The 14,027-nt window shown below is 48.6% G+C and overlaps 5 protein-coding genes across 5 annotated transcripts; all 5 read right to left on the bottom strand.

Moving 5' to 3' along the window:
• Positions 1–1,668: 1,668 nt before the first annotated feature.
• LOC131269249 (alpha-amylase 4N-like) lies at positions 1,669–3,201 on the bottom strand. The gene has a single exon (XM_058271589.1). The coding sequence runs from the start codon at positions 3,199–3,201 to the stop codon at positions 1,669–1,671; it is 1,533 nt and encodes a 510-aa protein (XP_058127572.1).
• Positions 3,202–3,902: 701 nt separating this feature from the next.
• Positions 3,903–5,747, bottom strand: LOC131269236 (putative polypeptide N-acetylgalactosaminyltransferase 9). Its single transcript, XM_058271581.1, has 3 exons — positions 5,243–5,747; positions 5,022–5,186; positions 3,903–4,960 (listed from the first exon to the last, which is right to left on the bottom strand). The coding sequence occupies exons 1-3, from the start codon at positions 5,745–5,747 to the stop codon at positions 3,903–3,905; spliced, it is 1,728 nt and encodes a 575-aa protein (XP_058127564.1).
• Positions 5,748–6,907: 1,160 nt separating this feature from the next.
• On the bottom strand, positions 6,908–8,581 carry LOC131269226 (putative polypeptide N-acetylgalactosaminyltransferase 9). Its single transcript, XM_058271570.1, has 3 exons — positions 8,236–8,581; positions 8,001–8,165; positions 6,908–7,941 (listed from the first exon to the last, which is right to left on the bottom strand). The coding sequence occupies exons 1-3, from the start codon at positions 8,579–8,581 to the stop codon at positions 6,908–6,910; spliced, it is 1,545 nt and encodes a 514-aa protein (XP_058127553.1).
• Positions 8,582–8,962: 381 nt separating this feature from the next.
• Positions 8,963–10,864, bottom strand: LOC131269216 (putative polypeptide N-acetylgalactosaminyltransferase 9). The gene is made up of 3 exons (XM_058271559.1): positions 10,324–10,864; positions 10,088–10,252; positions 8,963–10,017 (listed from the first exon to the last, which is right to left on the bottom strand). Exons 1-3 carry the CDS (start codon positions 10,862–10,864, stop codon positions 8,963–8,965), a joined length of 1,761 nt encoding a protein of 586 aa, XP_058127542.1.
• A 463-nt stretch (positions 10,865–11,327) lies between these two features.
• On the bottom strand, positions 11,328–13,301 carry LOC131269206 (putative polypeptide N-acetylgalactosaminyltransferase 9). Its single transcript, XM_058271547.1, has 3 exons — positions 12,698–13,301; positions 12,453–12,617; positions 11,328–12,382 (listed from the first exon to the last, which is right to left on the bottom strand). Exons 1-3 carry the CDS (start codon positions 13,299–13,301, stop codon positions 11,328–11,330), a joined length of 1,824 nt encoding a protein of 607 aa, XP_058127530.1.
• Between the last annotated feature and the right edge of the window lie 726 nt (positions 13,302–14,027).

Below are 14,027 nucleotides of genomic sequence, written 5' to 3'. Positions count from 1 at the left end.
GATACGTTCAATTTGATCGTTTTGTTAATTTTAAAATAGAAATATTGTAAATTTGATAAAACATGAAGTAAAATATCCATGTTAAACAAAATCTAATCATAGCCAAAATTGTACAAAAGCATTGTTAATGTAAGTACAAGAAACTTGTTGAGCAATAAACTCGCCTTGATGCACTACCTCCTATAAACAACATGCATGATAGTATTTAATCAAAATATCCGAAAGGTGTGTAGATTTGTGGTGAGTTCTTCGTTCACAGGAATTTGGTAAACCTCTTCAAGATTCAAAATCTGTAAATCGAAATGTCGATTTTTCTTATCCACGCTAAGGACGTTAAAGTGTGGTTCTAGTTTATCAACCCTCCTATCGGTTCCTTCGCTTTAGGTGGGCATAGTAAGTATCAAGTAGTTGTCCAGTGTCTTATTTACCTATTTACCTTTTGAACGTTTAGTTTTCTTTCTACAAGGAGTAATTAAATCAAAAGTTCCCGGCCGATCAAAAGCAAACTCCCCGATCGGATCCTGGGTCATGTCCACTTTGGAAGGGATTTCGTGGGCCGTTTTCGAGTCGAGATCGTGTAGCACTTCCAGGTTGAGCTTATCGTCGATGTGGTACCTACGATCGCATCTCGTCTTGAGGTTCACGTGCAACGTGGAGGCCGCCTGGACATGAAGGGAAATAACTAACAATGATATTTCCTAGTTTTTCCGGATTTCTCGATGTATGCGTTACTTTTACGGTGCTCGTTTTACAAATACAGTTTTGCTTTTTTTCTGCATTATTATACATTTTACATTGTAATTACGAAGTGTTAAAGTTACTGCAAGAAGTTGTACAGACAGAAGGTATTTACAATATTGAATGGTTCGTGTCTATCTTTTCTTTTTTTTGCTGCACCTCGATTTTGCTGATCAGCTAGCGTCAACAAAGCATTTTAGGATGAACTGTAAAACTATGCGATAAGAAGAGCCGACCACTGAACAAACACCGGAGGTGATCAAATCACTAATGTGTTTGTTCGTTTTGAACATTTCGTTCCTTAAGCTAACTCTTGGTCACTATCATATTCGGTTCTATTAGATCCAACGATTGGATGCTTTTGGTATTTCACTGAAGTAATGTTAGTTCTGACGCTCCTCGATTAAACCAAGCACACCAAGTGTCTTACTATGCACCTTTATACAAGCCTATTCGTGCAGAACAGATGCCAATAAATTAGTAAACAGTCAAGTATCTACATGTTTCAAATGCTAGATTTTTACTACCAATCTGCATTCATTATTGGATGTCCTCATGATTCCCTAACAATGCAAACAGTAAATCATTCTTCTACCAGCAGAACTACAGCCATATTAAACCAAATACTTTCATCGTTACGTCTACTTCTTACGTCTCGACGGCGTGGGTTCGAATTCCAACCGAGACCGGACCCTCCCCTGTACGAGAGGACTGACTATCCACGTACAACAGGGAAACAAGTCTCGTAAGCCCTTAACGGGCAGGCATGACCAACAAGGTCGTTACGCCAAATAGAAGAAGAAGAGAAGTGAGGTTTATCTTGCATTTATTATTCCCTTAAGCTGTTGCTACAGTTCCTCATCTTTAAACAACATTTAGTTGATTGTTAATTTTATCTGGAGGGGAGGCAATCGTAAGGAATCGAAGCTTCTACTCCGGTTGAATGGTCGCGAGTAACGCCAGGAATGGCTCATCAAGATGGCCCCGGATGAACACCTCCGTCCTTCCCTCATCGTCCACGGTGATGGTGGATCCGGAACACTCGCCCCCGGGATCGACCGGATCCCCTCCACCGCTGATAAGATCGCAGTACGATCCCTCGTCAAGGCACGTGTACACTGGAGCCTTGAGCGTGAGCGAGACTTCCGCATTGAACGCCACAAATCCGACCCGATCGCGACAGAAAGCGATCTGGTTCTGGCCATTGTCCACCCAGCTGACCACGCCGGTTCCGTTCGTGGCTCGCCGGAACCGTACCATCTTCTGCACAATCGGCCAACGGTGCTCGCAAACCCACGGTTTCTTGCAAGGTTCGCCAGCATCGTGGAACTGCACCGGTTCGATGTTTCCACGGCCATCGCTCGGAGGACCCTCCGAAGGGTCGCTGAAGTCGTACGAACTGGTGATGCGTGCCACTCCGTACCGGTGGGAGAGCATAAAGGCCAGGGCGATCTGGTACGCTCGTCTATTCTTCACCGATACCACCCAGAGGTCTCCATCGGCATCGGGAAGTCGTTGTAGCGCTGGACTGGAGGCGTAAATGAGCGCCTTCTCCCGGGGGACGTAGCCGAGCCTGGTACCAAGGTGGACAAAGTAGTGAAACGGTTTGCGCCTCAACAGCACGTCCCCGATGTCGTATGCGAATCGATCGATCGCGATCATGCCGAGGTCGGCGTACTCGGTCCAAGTGACACCCGGAGTTCCCGTCCCATGGTAGGATAGATCGTAACAGACGAACGGACGTGTTCCGGGCGAGAAGATTCCACCAGCAACGCTCAAATTGTGCACCCGATCGAAGATGGAGCGTAGATCGTGCGGCCACATGTACAGCGCGGAATCGACGAAGAACCCCGCCACGCCGAGCGCCAGCAGACGGTTGAGAAAGTCCACAATCCGCTGGCGAACCCGAGCCAGGCCGTGGTTCAGATCGGGCCGATCCTCCTTCCAGCAATGGCGCAGTTCGTGCGGATCGTGTGGATTCACAATCCGGCAGGGGTCGTTAAAGTCACCCGCGCTGTACGGTGCGTCCGGGTAGTCGCGAGTGGTCGGGTTGACGATCGAACCGCCCGTCCCTCGGATCGAACCCTGGTTGTTGACTGTCCGCGCCATATGGTTCAGCACCACCTCAACGTAAACCCTTACACCGGCCTCGTTGCACGTTTCCACCATCGAGCGGAGAGCCAGCTCCGATCCGGAGCGACTCACCAAACGGTACGATACGGGCTCGTACCGGTCCATCCACGAGTCACCGTCCCGTACCTCGTTCACCGGAGAAAGTTGCACACCGCCAAACCCACTCGGACCCAAATATTCCCGACACTCCCGGGCAATGTCTTCGTAGCGCCACTCGAACAACTGCACGATCGCACTGTGGCCTGCCTTGAAGTGTGGATCGAACTGTCCCGTCACCAGCGAGATGGCCACAAACCCAATGGTAAGTGTCCGCATCGGGAGGAACGTCATTTTCACAACGTTAGCACATGCGACTGATCGGAACAACTCACAAAACCGGCCATTAAATGATGCGCTGACATGATCGTACAGAGTCGATTGCGAGATGAGCTTCAGATTATTGTTATGTAAAACAGCTACTCCGACGTGCGTGGATGCGGAGCCATGGCCAAGGGCAGCAAAATGGACGGTGTTAGTCATTCCGACTGAACTTAAGTGAGGTTATGGTTGTAACTTTCACTGCCCTTTGTTTCCACCGCATGTAAGATACAGCAAAATTAAATGTCCCGGATTGTTTGTGGCGCGTAACACTACGCAAACATGTTTCAACTGAAGAATAGTATTTATAAATGTATTTTTACAGCCACTTCAATTACGTGGGATAAGCATGACAGGTGAATTTTTTAAATGAAGGAGCGAACACATTCCAGAAGGCTCATACGTTACCCTTGTGGGGGTTTTATCTTAAGACATTATTCCACAACATATATGTTTATACATTTTTTTTTTCTATTTTACAAAATGATTGTATGTGCCTCAGTTCTAATTATCTGGTTGTGTTTTCTTGGAGAGTTGAGTCAATCAAATAAGCGCGTTTGAGAGATAAGTGCTTAATTATTTCAGTACATATGTATATCTATTAGTAGTTTTATCGACGATAAATATGTATAAGAAGTCTCATAATACTTGTGCTTTTAGTCAATCATTTGAAGTTAGTTATACCGAAAGATCGTATCATCCAATTCGACTAATGTTATCGACCACCTTTGATTGCTGCTCATTGAATCGCATGGTTCGATCGTGATCGATCGAGAGCTGTCTACGGCAAGGCATTGACCTACACTCTCACTCCGGATTTGTTCGCTTGACAGCAGATAGCTCCAGCGCTGGCTTCCTGGTTTCTCAACCCGGTTACACCGAGCCAACTCGGCTCGATAGCGATGGGGAATAGGGAGTCGCTTCGGTTCAATGCACGTGGAGTAGTTGTTGAGCTCGTGGTAGAAGTTGTGCGTCCAGAACTGCTGCTGCTTGAGGCCATCGCACGGAGCCATCGAAAGCGTTTTGGTGGCAAAAGAGCGCGTCAGACAGAGGTCCGGCGACAAGGCAGCGTTGCGTACTTCGCCTCGGAATGCACCGGGTACGAGCGGGTTCGTTATCTCCGGGAAGTTTTGGAGGATGTAGTTCCGAAAGGTGCCACACTGGGCCCGTTTCCGGACGGCCTTCCGTTCGTCGACCGACCCGAACAGATCCTCAAAGTACCGTGGAACGCCGTAAACGTCGAAGATCACTTGCCGGTACTCGTCCATCCACACTTCGGCCAACCGCATCGAGTTCCGTAGGATGACATCAACGTTGACCCGGTCAAGGTACGGATGGGTACGTTTCCAGACGTGTGCTACACGGGAGCACGGTACGATCACCATCCGACCGCCGCACATCCAGCTCTTCATCGACAGCTCAATGTTCTCGATGCCGTAGATATCGAATCCTTCGTCGTACCAACCGAGTCGCTCGAAAAAGGCTCTTCCGATCGTGAACAGTCCTCCGGCCATGGCGGGTGTATCGAACGGAACGTACGGGTTCGCGTAGCGCTTCATCATCGCCGCACGACCCCACCATCCGAAGTTGAGATCCCACCGAAACGCACCAACTACTCGGGGAGCAAAGTCTGTCTGCAGCTCCATGGACATAGGGTCGATTTGATCGATCGTCGGAATGGCGATGGTATTCTCGTTAGCTGCGACTTCTCTTAGAAGAGGCTCTAACCATCCTGTTCGGTGGAAGGAAAGAAATGTACAACCTGGTGCACGACTGGCGATCTTCGCACCTACCCACGGTACACTCGACGTGAGCGTCGAGAAAGGTGATGATCTTTTCGCTGGACGCCTTTCCCCCAAAAACCTTGGCCGCGATTAGACCTAACCTTCTAGGAGCTCGTAGGATGCGCACCTTTGGAAAGTCTTTGAAATAGTCATCCAGCCGGGTTTTCAAACAAGCTGGAAAGCAAGCAGAGTGTTTTCATCTTTTATCAATTTAATTTTTCTTCACTTACGTGCAGTTGAAAAGTCATCGACGAGCAGGATTTCCCGAATCAAATGAGCCGGCGTTCGGTCGAGGATGGAGTGCACGGACCGTAGCAACACCGACCAAGCCTCGTTGTGGAACACCATCACGATCGAAGTCGGTGGCAACGATGATTCACTCTTCCCTTCCTGCACGCGACACCACGGAGCTCTCACGTCGGGCAACCGTCGCCGGACGGACATGAGGTCCGATGCATACTCGTTGTAGCCAAACGTTTTCAAGCCCGCCTGGACTAACTCTTGCACGGAGGTGTCGTTAAGGTCCATGATTACCGGGCGTCCCATATCGCCGGGAAGCTCACCGGCCTTCGTTATGTTGAACTCATGTGTTGGACGAGCGCCATTGTCTGGATGTGGTATGCTATGATGCTTCAAATTTAACAAGCAGTTCTTGTACACTATGCACGCCACGGCGAAGAGTATCAAGTAGCTCGCTACCGAAAGGAGCTTGCGTGTTGTACATCTTCTGGGCATAGTTGTTGGAAGCTAATTGACACTAAAGGCTAGTGTTTCTCACAACCTCGAGTTATACTGACTCGAAAAACGGCCAGGGTCCCGTTTTTGTACACCTACAGGAAAACAAAGCAAATATTGTCGTCTAACAACGTAGTTCGTTGTGTTTTCAACTTTTGGATTAAATATGCTTGATGGTAATCATCCAATGCAAGTTGTCTCAGTGCCCATGTGAACCCATTTAATGACAACAACTACATTCGTTCATCCGGGCGGTGATGACGAATTGGGTGCACATAACATATTTCGGTTCTACCGTCCCGAGAGAGGTTCGGTTACGAAATTTAGCCAAAGGTTTTTCATCGTTGCACATGGTTATGGTTGCTTACCCAGGCCAGAACGTAGTACCGGGGACGCAGCTGTTCCTTTACAGTGTGACGTCAAGGAATCACATCCGGGTTTGCAGGAGTTTACTGGTTTCTTCACTATACCGAACGATGGTGGAAAACAGAAGACATGTAATAGCTATGTGGTCTTTTCATTTTCGGTGTCGAATTTTTTTGTAGAAAATCTGAATCCTTTCTAGTGGCATTGTTTTTAAACTTAACTTTATTTTGACAAATTTCTTTGATTTGTACAAATCCATTTATCATCATGAGTCCAACTCGTTTCACTATCAATGCTCTCGTTTAATCGCAATAATTTTTTTGTTTTATTTTCCCACTGTTGCCGTACCTTGTTAGAGCTGAAAAAAGTCAAGTTTAATATTGTCTGCTAGTAATATTTATGTAAAAGAGGTATCACTCGAAAAAATGACTTCGAAGTTATAGCGATGGTGGTACTGAATAGACAAGTTACAATAACAATGATTTCCGTGTAAAACTTCATGCCTAGTTCTTGAAACAGAAACCAACTTAAGTTTTAATCATACCTATACAGCTTCATCTGTAACTTCAACAGCTTCATCAGTAACTTCTTACAGATGCTCCCCGCATTCCTTGCGACTTTCAACGTTATCAATTACTTTTGTCCCTGCGTCGGGTTGTCATCAAGGATTAATTCATTTATTGATGACATCTAACATTTTCCCATGTGGTTTTATGTGACGTGGATAGAAGTGGACAAGTTATACGCTTAAGATTCATAAATAGACAATTAAAAGGCCACTCAATCCCTAGACGCTAGTTTTTCTTCAAAAACTCATACTCTACCTGATTAACTCGCCACTGCTGATATTTGCTGGTTACGTTACACTCTTCCATCATGAGTGAGTCATTTTGTGCCGCTTGCACCGCTAAGCATTGGTTGTGTTTCGTGCTCCAAATTTGTCCCGTTTCATACACGTACATCCACTCCTGGTTGCCTCGTCTCCGATGGCAAGTGATTGCTCCCAAGTGTGTTCCTGAATATTCCAAACACTTCTTGTATGAGTTGATATCCTGAAAGTAGCTATGGCTCCAGTACTGTTCCTCCCGCCCGTCACACTGGGACATATGCGGAACACTACCCACAAGTCGTCCCACGGCGAGACAGAAGTTGTTTCCCAGGGCAACATTGCGCACCTCACCCCGAAACTGACCTAAGATGGCGGGAGATTTGAGCTCCGGAAAGGCACGCTCGAGGTAGTACCGGAAGGGTTTACAGTTGGCACGCTCCCTTGCACGCTTCCGGTCGCTAACCGACCCGAAGAGGTTCTCTGTGTAGCGTCGGACACCGTTGACATCCAGCACGACCTGGCGGTACTCGTCCATCCACACCTCGGCGAGGCGGACGGAGTTGTACAGTTCGACATCCACCGTTAAGTTGAACAGATACGGATGGGTCCACTTCTGGATGTGGCCGACCCGCGAACACGGCACGGTAAGAAGGGTGCCTCCGCACATCCAACACTTCATCGACAGCTCAATGTTTTCCAGTCCGTAGATGAGGAAACCTTCGTCGTACCAACCGAGCCGCTCGAAGAACCCCCGATTGATCGTAAACAGGCCACCGGCCATGGCCGGCGTTTCGAACGGCTCGGAACGATGGGCGTAACGCTTGTGCAGAAGATTCCGATCGCACCAGCCAAAGTTGAGGTCCCATTCGAACGCACCCGCCTGCAGGAGCGAGTCTTTGGTTTTAAATTGCATATCAATCTCATCGATACGATCGATCGTGGGGATAGCGATCGTGGTGGAGTTCCGAGCCACCAGATCCAGCAGTGGTTCAATCCAACCTGAAACAGAAGCAATCAGTATCAACCTCCAGAGGTCAACGAATTGACAAATACCTTACCCTTCGTGCATTCCACATGGGCGTCGAGAAAGGTTAGAATCTCCGCCGAGGCCTGCTTGGCGCCGAACATTCGCGCTCGAATCAAACCCAACCGTTGCTTTGTCCGACGGATTTTCACCTTCGCGTACTGTTGAAAGTATTCCTCAAGCGGTGTCTTAAGGAACGCTAGCGAATCAACCGAAAAGTGGATTTAATTACCTGTGTAATTACTCGAATCTAATTGATCACAACTTACGAAAGTGTGATCCATCGTCTACAAGGATGATCTCGCGTAGCAGATGGGGCGGGGTCCTATCGAGCACCGAGTGCACGGAACGTACCAGGACCGACCATAATTCATTGTAGAACACAATCACGACCGAGGTGGCAGGAAGCACCGAAAGCAACCGGTTCGGCTCCAAACACCATGGATCCCGAACATCTGGCAGTCGCCTCCGAACCGACACCAAGTCCGATGCGTACTCGTTGAGTCCGTACCGTCGCAAGGATCGGTTGATTTGGGCGACCGTATTGGGGTTCGTTCGGTTGACAAGAACCGACACTCCCAGGTCACCGGGTGGATGAGTCACATCTTGTGGCATGGAGCTGGATATATACTGGTAGTAAGCTTTCAAATAGACACGTCGAAGTTCTACTTCATAGCGGAAGAGGGTGTAATTTAACAGTAAAACAACAGCACAAAACGAACAACAAATTATTCGTTGTTGTAGAAACCAAGAACGGAACAAGTTCCCCGACATTACGCACGAAATCTTCCCAAGTTTTTCTATACAACTCAATCGACTGTACTGGTTTGTGAAGCCGTTGGAACTAGTCAATTGCGAACGATCCAACCTAAACTCTACCATATATAAGAAACGTGTCATTCGCAATACAATGTGACCTCTTTGTTAGGGAAAAGTGTGTTTGACAAAGAGAGTAACAAGATCGAAACACATGGTTGGCGTCATCTTGACATCCGTTTATTGAAATGGCTCCCAAAACTCGTACTTCACCAACGTCACGTACCACTTTTGATGCAGCTGGTCGACGGCGCAAGGTTCCAGCTGGACTGCGTTGTTCCTGGAGCGGGTGTCAACTGCTAGACACTTCAGAGACTCAAGATTACGGAGCTGTCCATTATCTACATCGTAGTGCCACGCCTGAGAACCACGCATTCGGTGGCACAGGTTTTGCGTTACTTGAACTCCGTTGGTTCCCACATCGATACACCGCTTGAAGCTGTTCAACTCGTTGTAGAAAGTATGCGTCCAGAACTGGGTCTCGTTCCGGTTATCGCAGGCGGCCATAAAGGGTGCTTCGTGTTGATGCGCCGTCAAACAAGTTGCGTTCCCTAGGTCGGCATTGTGCACCTCACCCCGGAACGCTCCCGGCACGATAGGGGACGGCATCTCCGGGTATGCTCTTTGCAGGTAGTTGCGAAACGGTTGACAACCTGCTCGCGCACGAATTCGCTTTCGCTCCTGCACCGATCCAAACAGGTCCTCCCTGTAGCCGGGAATCCCGTTGACATCGTACACGATCTGTCGATACTCGTCCATCCACACCTCGGCCAGTCGCACCGAATTCCGGAACGTCACATTCAGGCGCCCGAAAGGATCGATGAAAGGATGCGCCCGTTTGCGGATGTGCGCCACGTGGGAACAGGGCACGGTGAGGATCTTCCCGCCGCACATCCAACCTTTGATCGAGAGCTCGCTATTTTCCATCCCATACACCTGAAACTGTTCGTCGTACCAACCGAGACGTGCGAAAAAGGATCGTGCAATGGTGAATATACCACCGGCCATGGCTGGTGTCTCGAAGGGTTCGGCTGGGGCCTGCTCTGGCTGCGGTCGGGACGGGAGGCTCGAGCGGTACCACCAGCCAAAGTTGAGATCCCACTCAAACGCCCCGATCAGACCGGATGACACGTTCCGGATTAGATGCATATCGTTGTCGTCTATACGGTCGATCAGTGGGACGGCGATTGTCGTTGCATTCTTTATCACTTCACCGACCAATGGTTCCAACCATCCTGTGATCGAAATCGAAAGGAAGTTCCTTTGTCTACTAAACTTCAGCGGAGAAAAGTCTTCTCACCTCACCTTTGGTGCACTCAACGTGTGCGTCAAGAAACGTTAGCAGAGGTGCGGTGGTGTTTTTCGATCCGAAAACCCGTGCCCTAATCAGCCCTAACCTTTCCGGGGCCCGTAAGATCCGCACTGCAGGGTATGGTCTGAAATATTCCTCGAGTCGCGTTCTCAAGTGTGCTGATATCGGAATAAACACCAGAGAGCTTTTAAATGCATATCCGATTGATCGCTAGCAAGGTAACACTTACACAGATAGGAACAGTCATCGACTAAAAGGATCTCATCAATCAGATGTGCCGGAGTGTTATCCAGCACGGAGTGGACAGTTCTTACCAACACTGACCACGGTTCGTTGAAAAATACTATCACAATAGATGTTTTCTTTAACCGTGGAACTTCACGAGTGCTTCCCTTACACTGAGCAACACGAAGATCTGGCAGTACACGCCTCAAAGACATCAATGTGGCTGCGTACTCATTGAACCCATGCCGTTTGATACTCGTCTCCACAAGGGAAGCTACTTCTCGGTCGGAATAATCCAACTTCACTGCACTTCCCAGGTGTCCTGGTGGAGAATACGAGCTGGCGAGTGATCGTAACGAGTGATCGTTGGAGTCTAAGGTTTCTTTCGCTTTGCTGCGCCCTGCGCTTGAGATGAGATTCCATCGTTCGCTAACCTGAATCACCGTATCATCATATATGTGAAAGAGAAGATTCAGGCCAACAAGAGTTATCAAAACTAACACCACCGAACAATCACAACATCCGATGTGCGGTGATGGAGCCATCGAGTGTTTGTAGCAGAATTTAAACCTAAGCTCAAACACGGTGCATTCAGTTTGAGGACCACATTTGCACTAGAATTTTATCGCATTTTCGCTCGCCTCTTTCTCGGAAGTTTTCCGTTGTTTCATTCAATCATGCCATTGTGTACTAGAAGACGGTTTTCTGTCACCAGGTTTATCGTAGAAAAGTGCTTCAATTGACGTCTTTTTCGGCAATGTATCAGAAGAGGTCACCTCTATGTGTTCTACAACGTCATTCGTCTTGCAAGAAAAACAAGCTGAGAAATTTTTTTGCGTACATCTATCCATACCTTCTATACTTAGTTGGAGAGCAAAAACAAAAATGTATTAGATGAATCCAAGGCATTGAAATATATGCTATTTTGACCTAATGTCTCAGGGTTTCATTTGTACGTGGCATTGTTTACTTAAACAGACTTATTTTTATTGCTTTCGATTCGAGTTGTCACGTTTTTTTCTGCTGGGCTTCGATCAGCATTGACACATCCAGCTCGATGAATTTCACCGGCCACTTCTGCTCAGGCTTCAGGGCATCGCAGGTAGTAAGTATGATCGTGACGTTCGTCCGTAGATCCAACGAGAGGCACGTCTCTTGTTTGACACTTAGTATCTGTTGTGTGTCCACCAGGTACTTCCATGCCTGATTTCCTCGCGAACGGTGGCACTGGTACACTTCCACTTTGCTGCTGACAGCATCTATGCAGTTTCTATAGCTATTCAGCTCCTGGTAGTAGTTGTGTGTCCAGAATTGCGATTTCTGCTGGCCATCGCACGGGGCCATACCGAGGAACGCGTCCGTCCTGCGGTACGTCAGACAGCTGGTATTACCGAGCGCCCCATTGTGCACCTCGCCACGGAACGCACCCGGCACCAGAGGGTTATGCATTTCGGGGAAGGCATTTTCGAGATAGTACTGGAATTTGGCGCATTTCGCTCCCTCGCGAACCGCTTTGCGCGTCGCGACTGAGCCAAACTCCTCCTCCAGGTAGTGTGGAATGCCATAGATGCCGAAGATAATGCCCTTGAACTCATCCATCCACACCTCGGCCATCCGGATCGAGTTCGCCCGTACCACGTCCTTGCTTTCTTTGGCGAGGTACGGATGGCCCGCTTTTTGGATGTGGCCCACTCGGGAGCACGGTACCGTCACCATCTTCCCACCGCACATCCAACTCTTCATCGACAGCTCGATGTTCTCGATGCCGTAGATATCGAAGCCCTCGTCGTACCACCCGAGGCGATCAAAGAACTCCCGGCTGATCGTAAACAACCCTCCGGCCATGGCGGGTGTATCGAACGGTTCCATCTTGTTTTCGTATTTTTTCTTCTGTGACCATCGACCCCACCAGCCAAAGTTGAGATCCCAATCGTACGCCCCGACAAACGTGGGTGCGTTCTCCGTTCGGTGCTTCATGTTGTTCTCGTCGATCCAGTCGATCGTTGGGATGGCGATCGTGGTGCTGTTCTTGGCAACCGGGTCAATCAGTGCCTCCAGCCAACCTGTGATCAGTGGTAAATGTGACATAAGCAATGATTCTATAGTTCCGAGGACGTTTGCCCATTGTCTCACCTACTGTGACCTCGACGTGTGCGTCTAGGTAGGTAATAACCTTCGTTTTGGTACTCTTTCCTCCAAACATTCTGGCCCGGATCAGTCCCAGTCTCTTCGGGGCGCGCAGAATCCGTACCTTTAACATTGGTGCAAAATACTCCTCAAGCTGTGTCTTCAGATGAGCTGCAAAGGGGGGCAAATAGGTTAAGTTTCTTACTATTACGCTTTAAACAAAAGGCGAAGTTGGGTCTTTTTCAACTCACGCAAATTACTGAAGTCATCCACGAGTACGATCTCGCTCACCAAATTTGCAGGCGATCGATCGAGGATAGAGTGCACGGTACGGACGAGCACGGACCACGCCTCATTGTAGAACACGATCACTATAGAAGTCGCCGGTAGGTCGGTTGGGTAGCGGCCAGCTTCACGGCACCAGGGATCTCGCACGTCCAACAACCTTCGCCGTACCGACATCAGATCGGACGAGTACTGGTTGAGGCCCTGGTTAACCATACCGTTTAGGATCATTGTTGCCACCTCACTATCGTTGTTATTGACCTTCACCTCGGTACCGAGGTCTCCGGGTGGTACCGGATACCGTGGGTCTAGTCCGATCGTTGTGTAGACGTACGTGTACGTCGTACCTTCCGTCGGTGTAGTGTCGGTGGTGGAATTTGTGTCGACAGCATCTCCATCAACGACAGCAACCGATCCTTCGTCCTTCGACTGCAGTGGATACACTCTTCTGACCACGTCCGCAAACCGTCCCCGGCCACCGTTGTAGAACTCGTTGAGAAACAGATACACCAACAGCACGACAACGCTTACACTCAGCACAAATGTCTTCCGGACGCCTGTGGGACGCATTTTGCGTGCGAGCTCGTTTGCCTTCCGTCGATCGACAACTACCGCCGGCTAGATAGGTTGCCGGTGGCTCCGGGTGGCCCTACAAAGTTCTGGCTGCCCCGACACCTACACAGACACACGGAATTAACGAAAAACGTCTACATGAATACTGGCCGAGACACGTCTAAGCACTGTCCATCCACAATGCTCCACAACACCTCCAACGAGGGTCTGTTTGTGCAGTTGGCACAACCGATGCCGAAGCCGTTCCGATAATTTGTCAACAGCTCACACACTGTCCCGATCAAGCCAACGTCATTTAGGCCAATGTGCCTCGAATGCAAACCCTTAAGATGCTGTGTTTTTCGGAAGAACGAACCGCGTCAACCGAGCCCGAAGTTATCCAACGGTCGTAAGATAAAGCATCGTAAAGAGCCGCTATCGCTGTAAACAATAGTTCGGGTGTGTTTTAATTTGAGGGCCGGTAGAAAAAAAGTGCGATATGATTTCGCCAGTTAATAAAAAAACTGCTCGTTTCGAGTTGAGCCACAAACGTCTGATAGGAGCAGAGTGAAACCTATGATGTTATTCCCAACGATTGTTATACATTTGCATGTTTTAAATTGCCGTCTTGCAGTTGAGGCAATGTTTGGGTGTTGAAGCGTTGTAGGGAAAGAAAAAAATGATACTTGAAGAAGGTTAGACAATACTGTTTTACTGTTGTCTACATCTAGCTTTGTGCTAATT

This window comes from Anopheles coustani, chromosome 3, assembly GCF_943734705.1.
Source record: "Anopheles coustani chromosome 3, idAnoCousDA_361_x.2, whole genome shotgun sequence".
NCBI classification, from domain to species: domain Eukaryota; kingdom Metazoa; phylum Arthropoda; class Insecta; order Diptera; family Culicidae; genus Anopheles; species Anopheles coustani.
Note: the sequence above shows the minus strand (reverse complement) of the source record. Positions and strands in the feature narration are given on the sequence as shown.

What these genes read in the sequence shown, in the direction of transcription:
- LOC131269249 (XM_058271589.1), bottom strand. Translation starts at nt 3,201, where the DNA reads ATGACGTTCCTCCCGATGCGGACACTTACCATTGGGTTTGTGGCCATC.
- LOC131269236 (XM_058271581.1), bottom strand. Translation starts at nt 5,747, where the DNA reads ATGCCCAGAAGATGTACAACACGCAAGCTCCTTTCGGTAGCGAGCTAC. An exon ending in CGATGACTTTTCAACTGCAC is followed by an intron (nt 5,187 to 5,242) that starts GTAAGTGAAGAA and finishes CTTGCTTTCCAG; the next exon opens with CTTGTTTGAAAACCCGGCTG. An exon ending in TCACGTCGAGTGTACCGTGG is followed by an intron (nt 4,961 to 5,021) that starts GTAGGTGCGAAG and finishes TCCACCGAACAG; the next exon opens with GATGGTTAGAGCCTCTTCTA.
- LOC131269216 (XM_058271559.1), bottom strand. Translation starts at nt 10,864, where the DNA reads ATGGCTCCATCACCGCACATCGGATGTTGTGATTGTTCGGTGGTGTTA. An exon ending in CGATGACTGTTCCTATCTGT is followed by an intron (nt 10,253 to 10,323) that starts GTAAGTGTTACC and finishes TTCCGATATCAG; the next exon opens with CACACTTGAGAACGCGACTC. An exon ending in ACACGTTGAGTGCACCAAAG is followed by an intron (nt 10,018 to 10,087) that starts GTGAGGTGAGAA and finishes TTTCGATCACAG; the next exon opens with GATGGTTGGAACCATTGGTC.
- LOC131269206 (XM_058271547.1), bottom strand. Translation starts at nt 13,301, where the DNA reads ATGCGTCCCACAGGCGTCCGGAAGACATTTGTGCTGAGTGTAAGCGTT. An exon ending in GGATGACTTCAGTAATTTGC is followed by an intron (nt 12,618 to 12,697) that starts GTGAGTTGAAAA and finishes CCCCCTTTGCAG; the next exon opens with CTCATCTGAAGACACAGCTT. An exon ending in ACACGTCGAGGTCACAGTAG is followed by an intron (nt 12,383 to 12,452) that starts GTGAGACAATGG and finishes CACTGATCACAG; the next exon opens with GTTGGCTGGAGGCACTGATT.
- LOC131269226 (XM_058271570.1), bottom strand. Translation starts at nt 8,581, where the DNA reads ATGCCACAAGATGTGACTCATCCACCCGGTGACCTGGGAGTGTCGGTT. An exon ending in AGACGATGGATCACACTTTC is followed by an intron (nt 8,166 to 8,235) that starts GTAAGTTGTGAT and finishes TTGATTCGCTAG; the next exon opens with CGTTCCTTAAGACACCGCTT. An exon ending in CCATGTGGAATGCACGAAGG is followed by an intron (nt 7,942 to 8,000) that starts GTAAGGTATTTG and finishes CTTCTGTTTCAG; the next exon opens with GTTGGATTGAACCACTGCTG.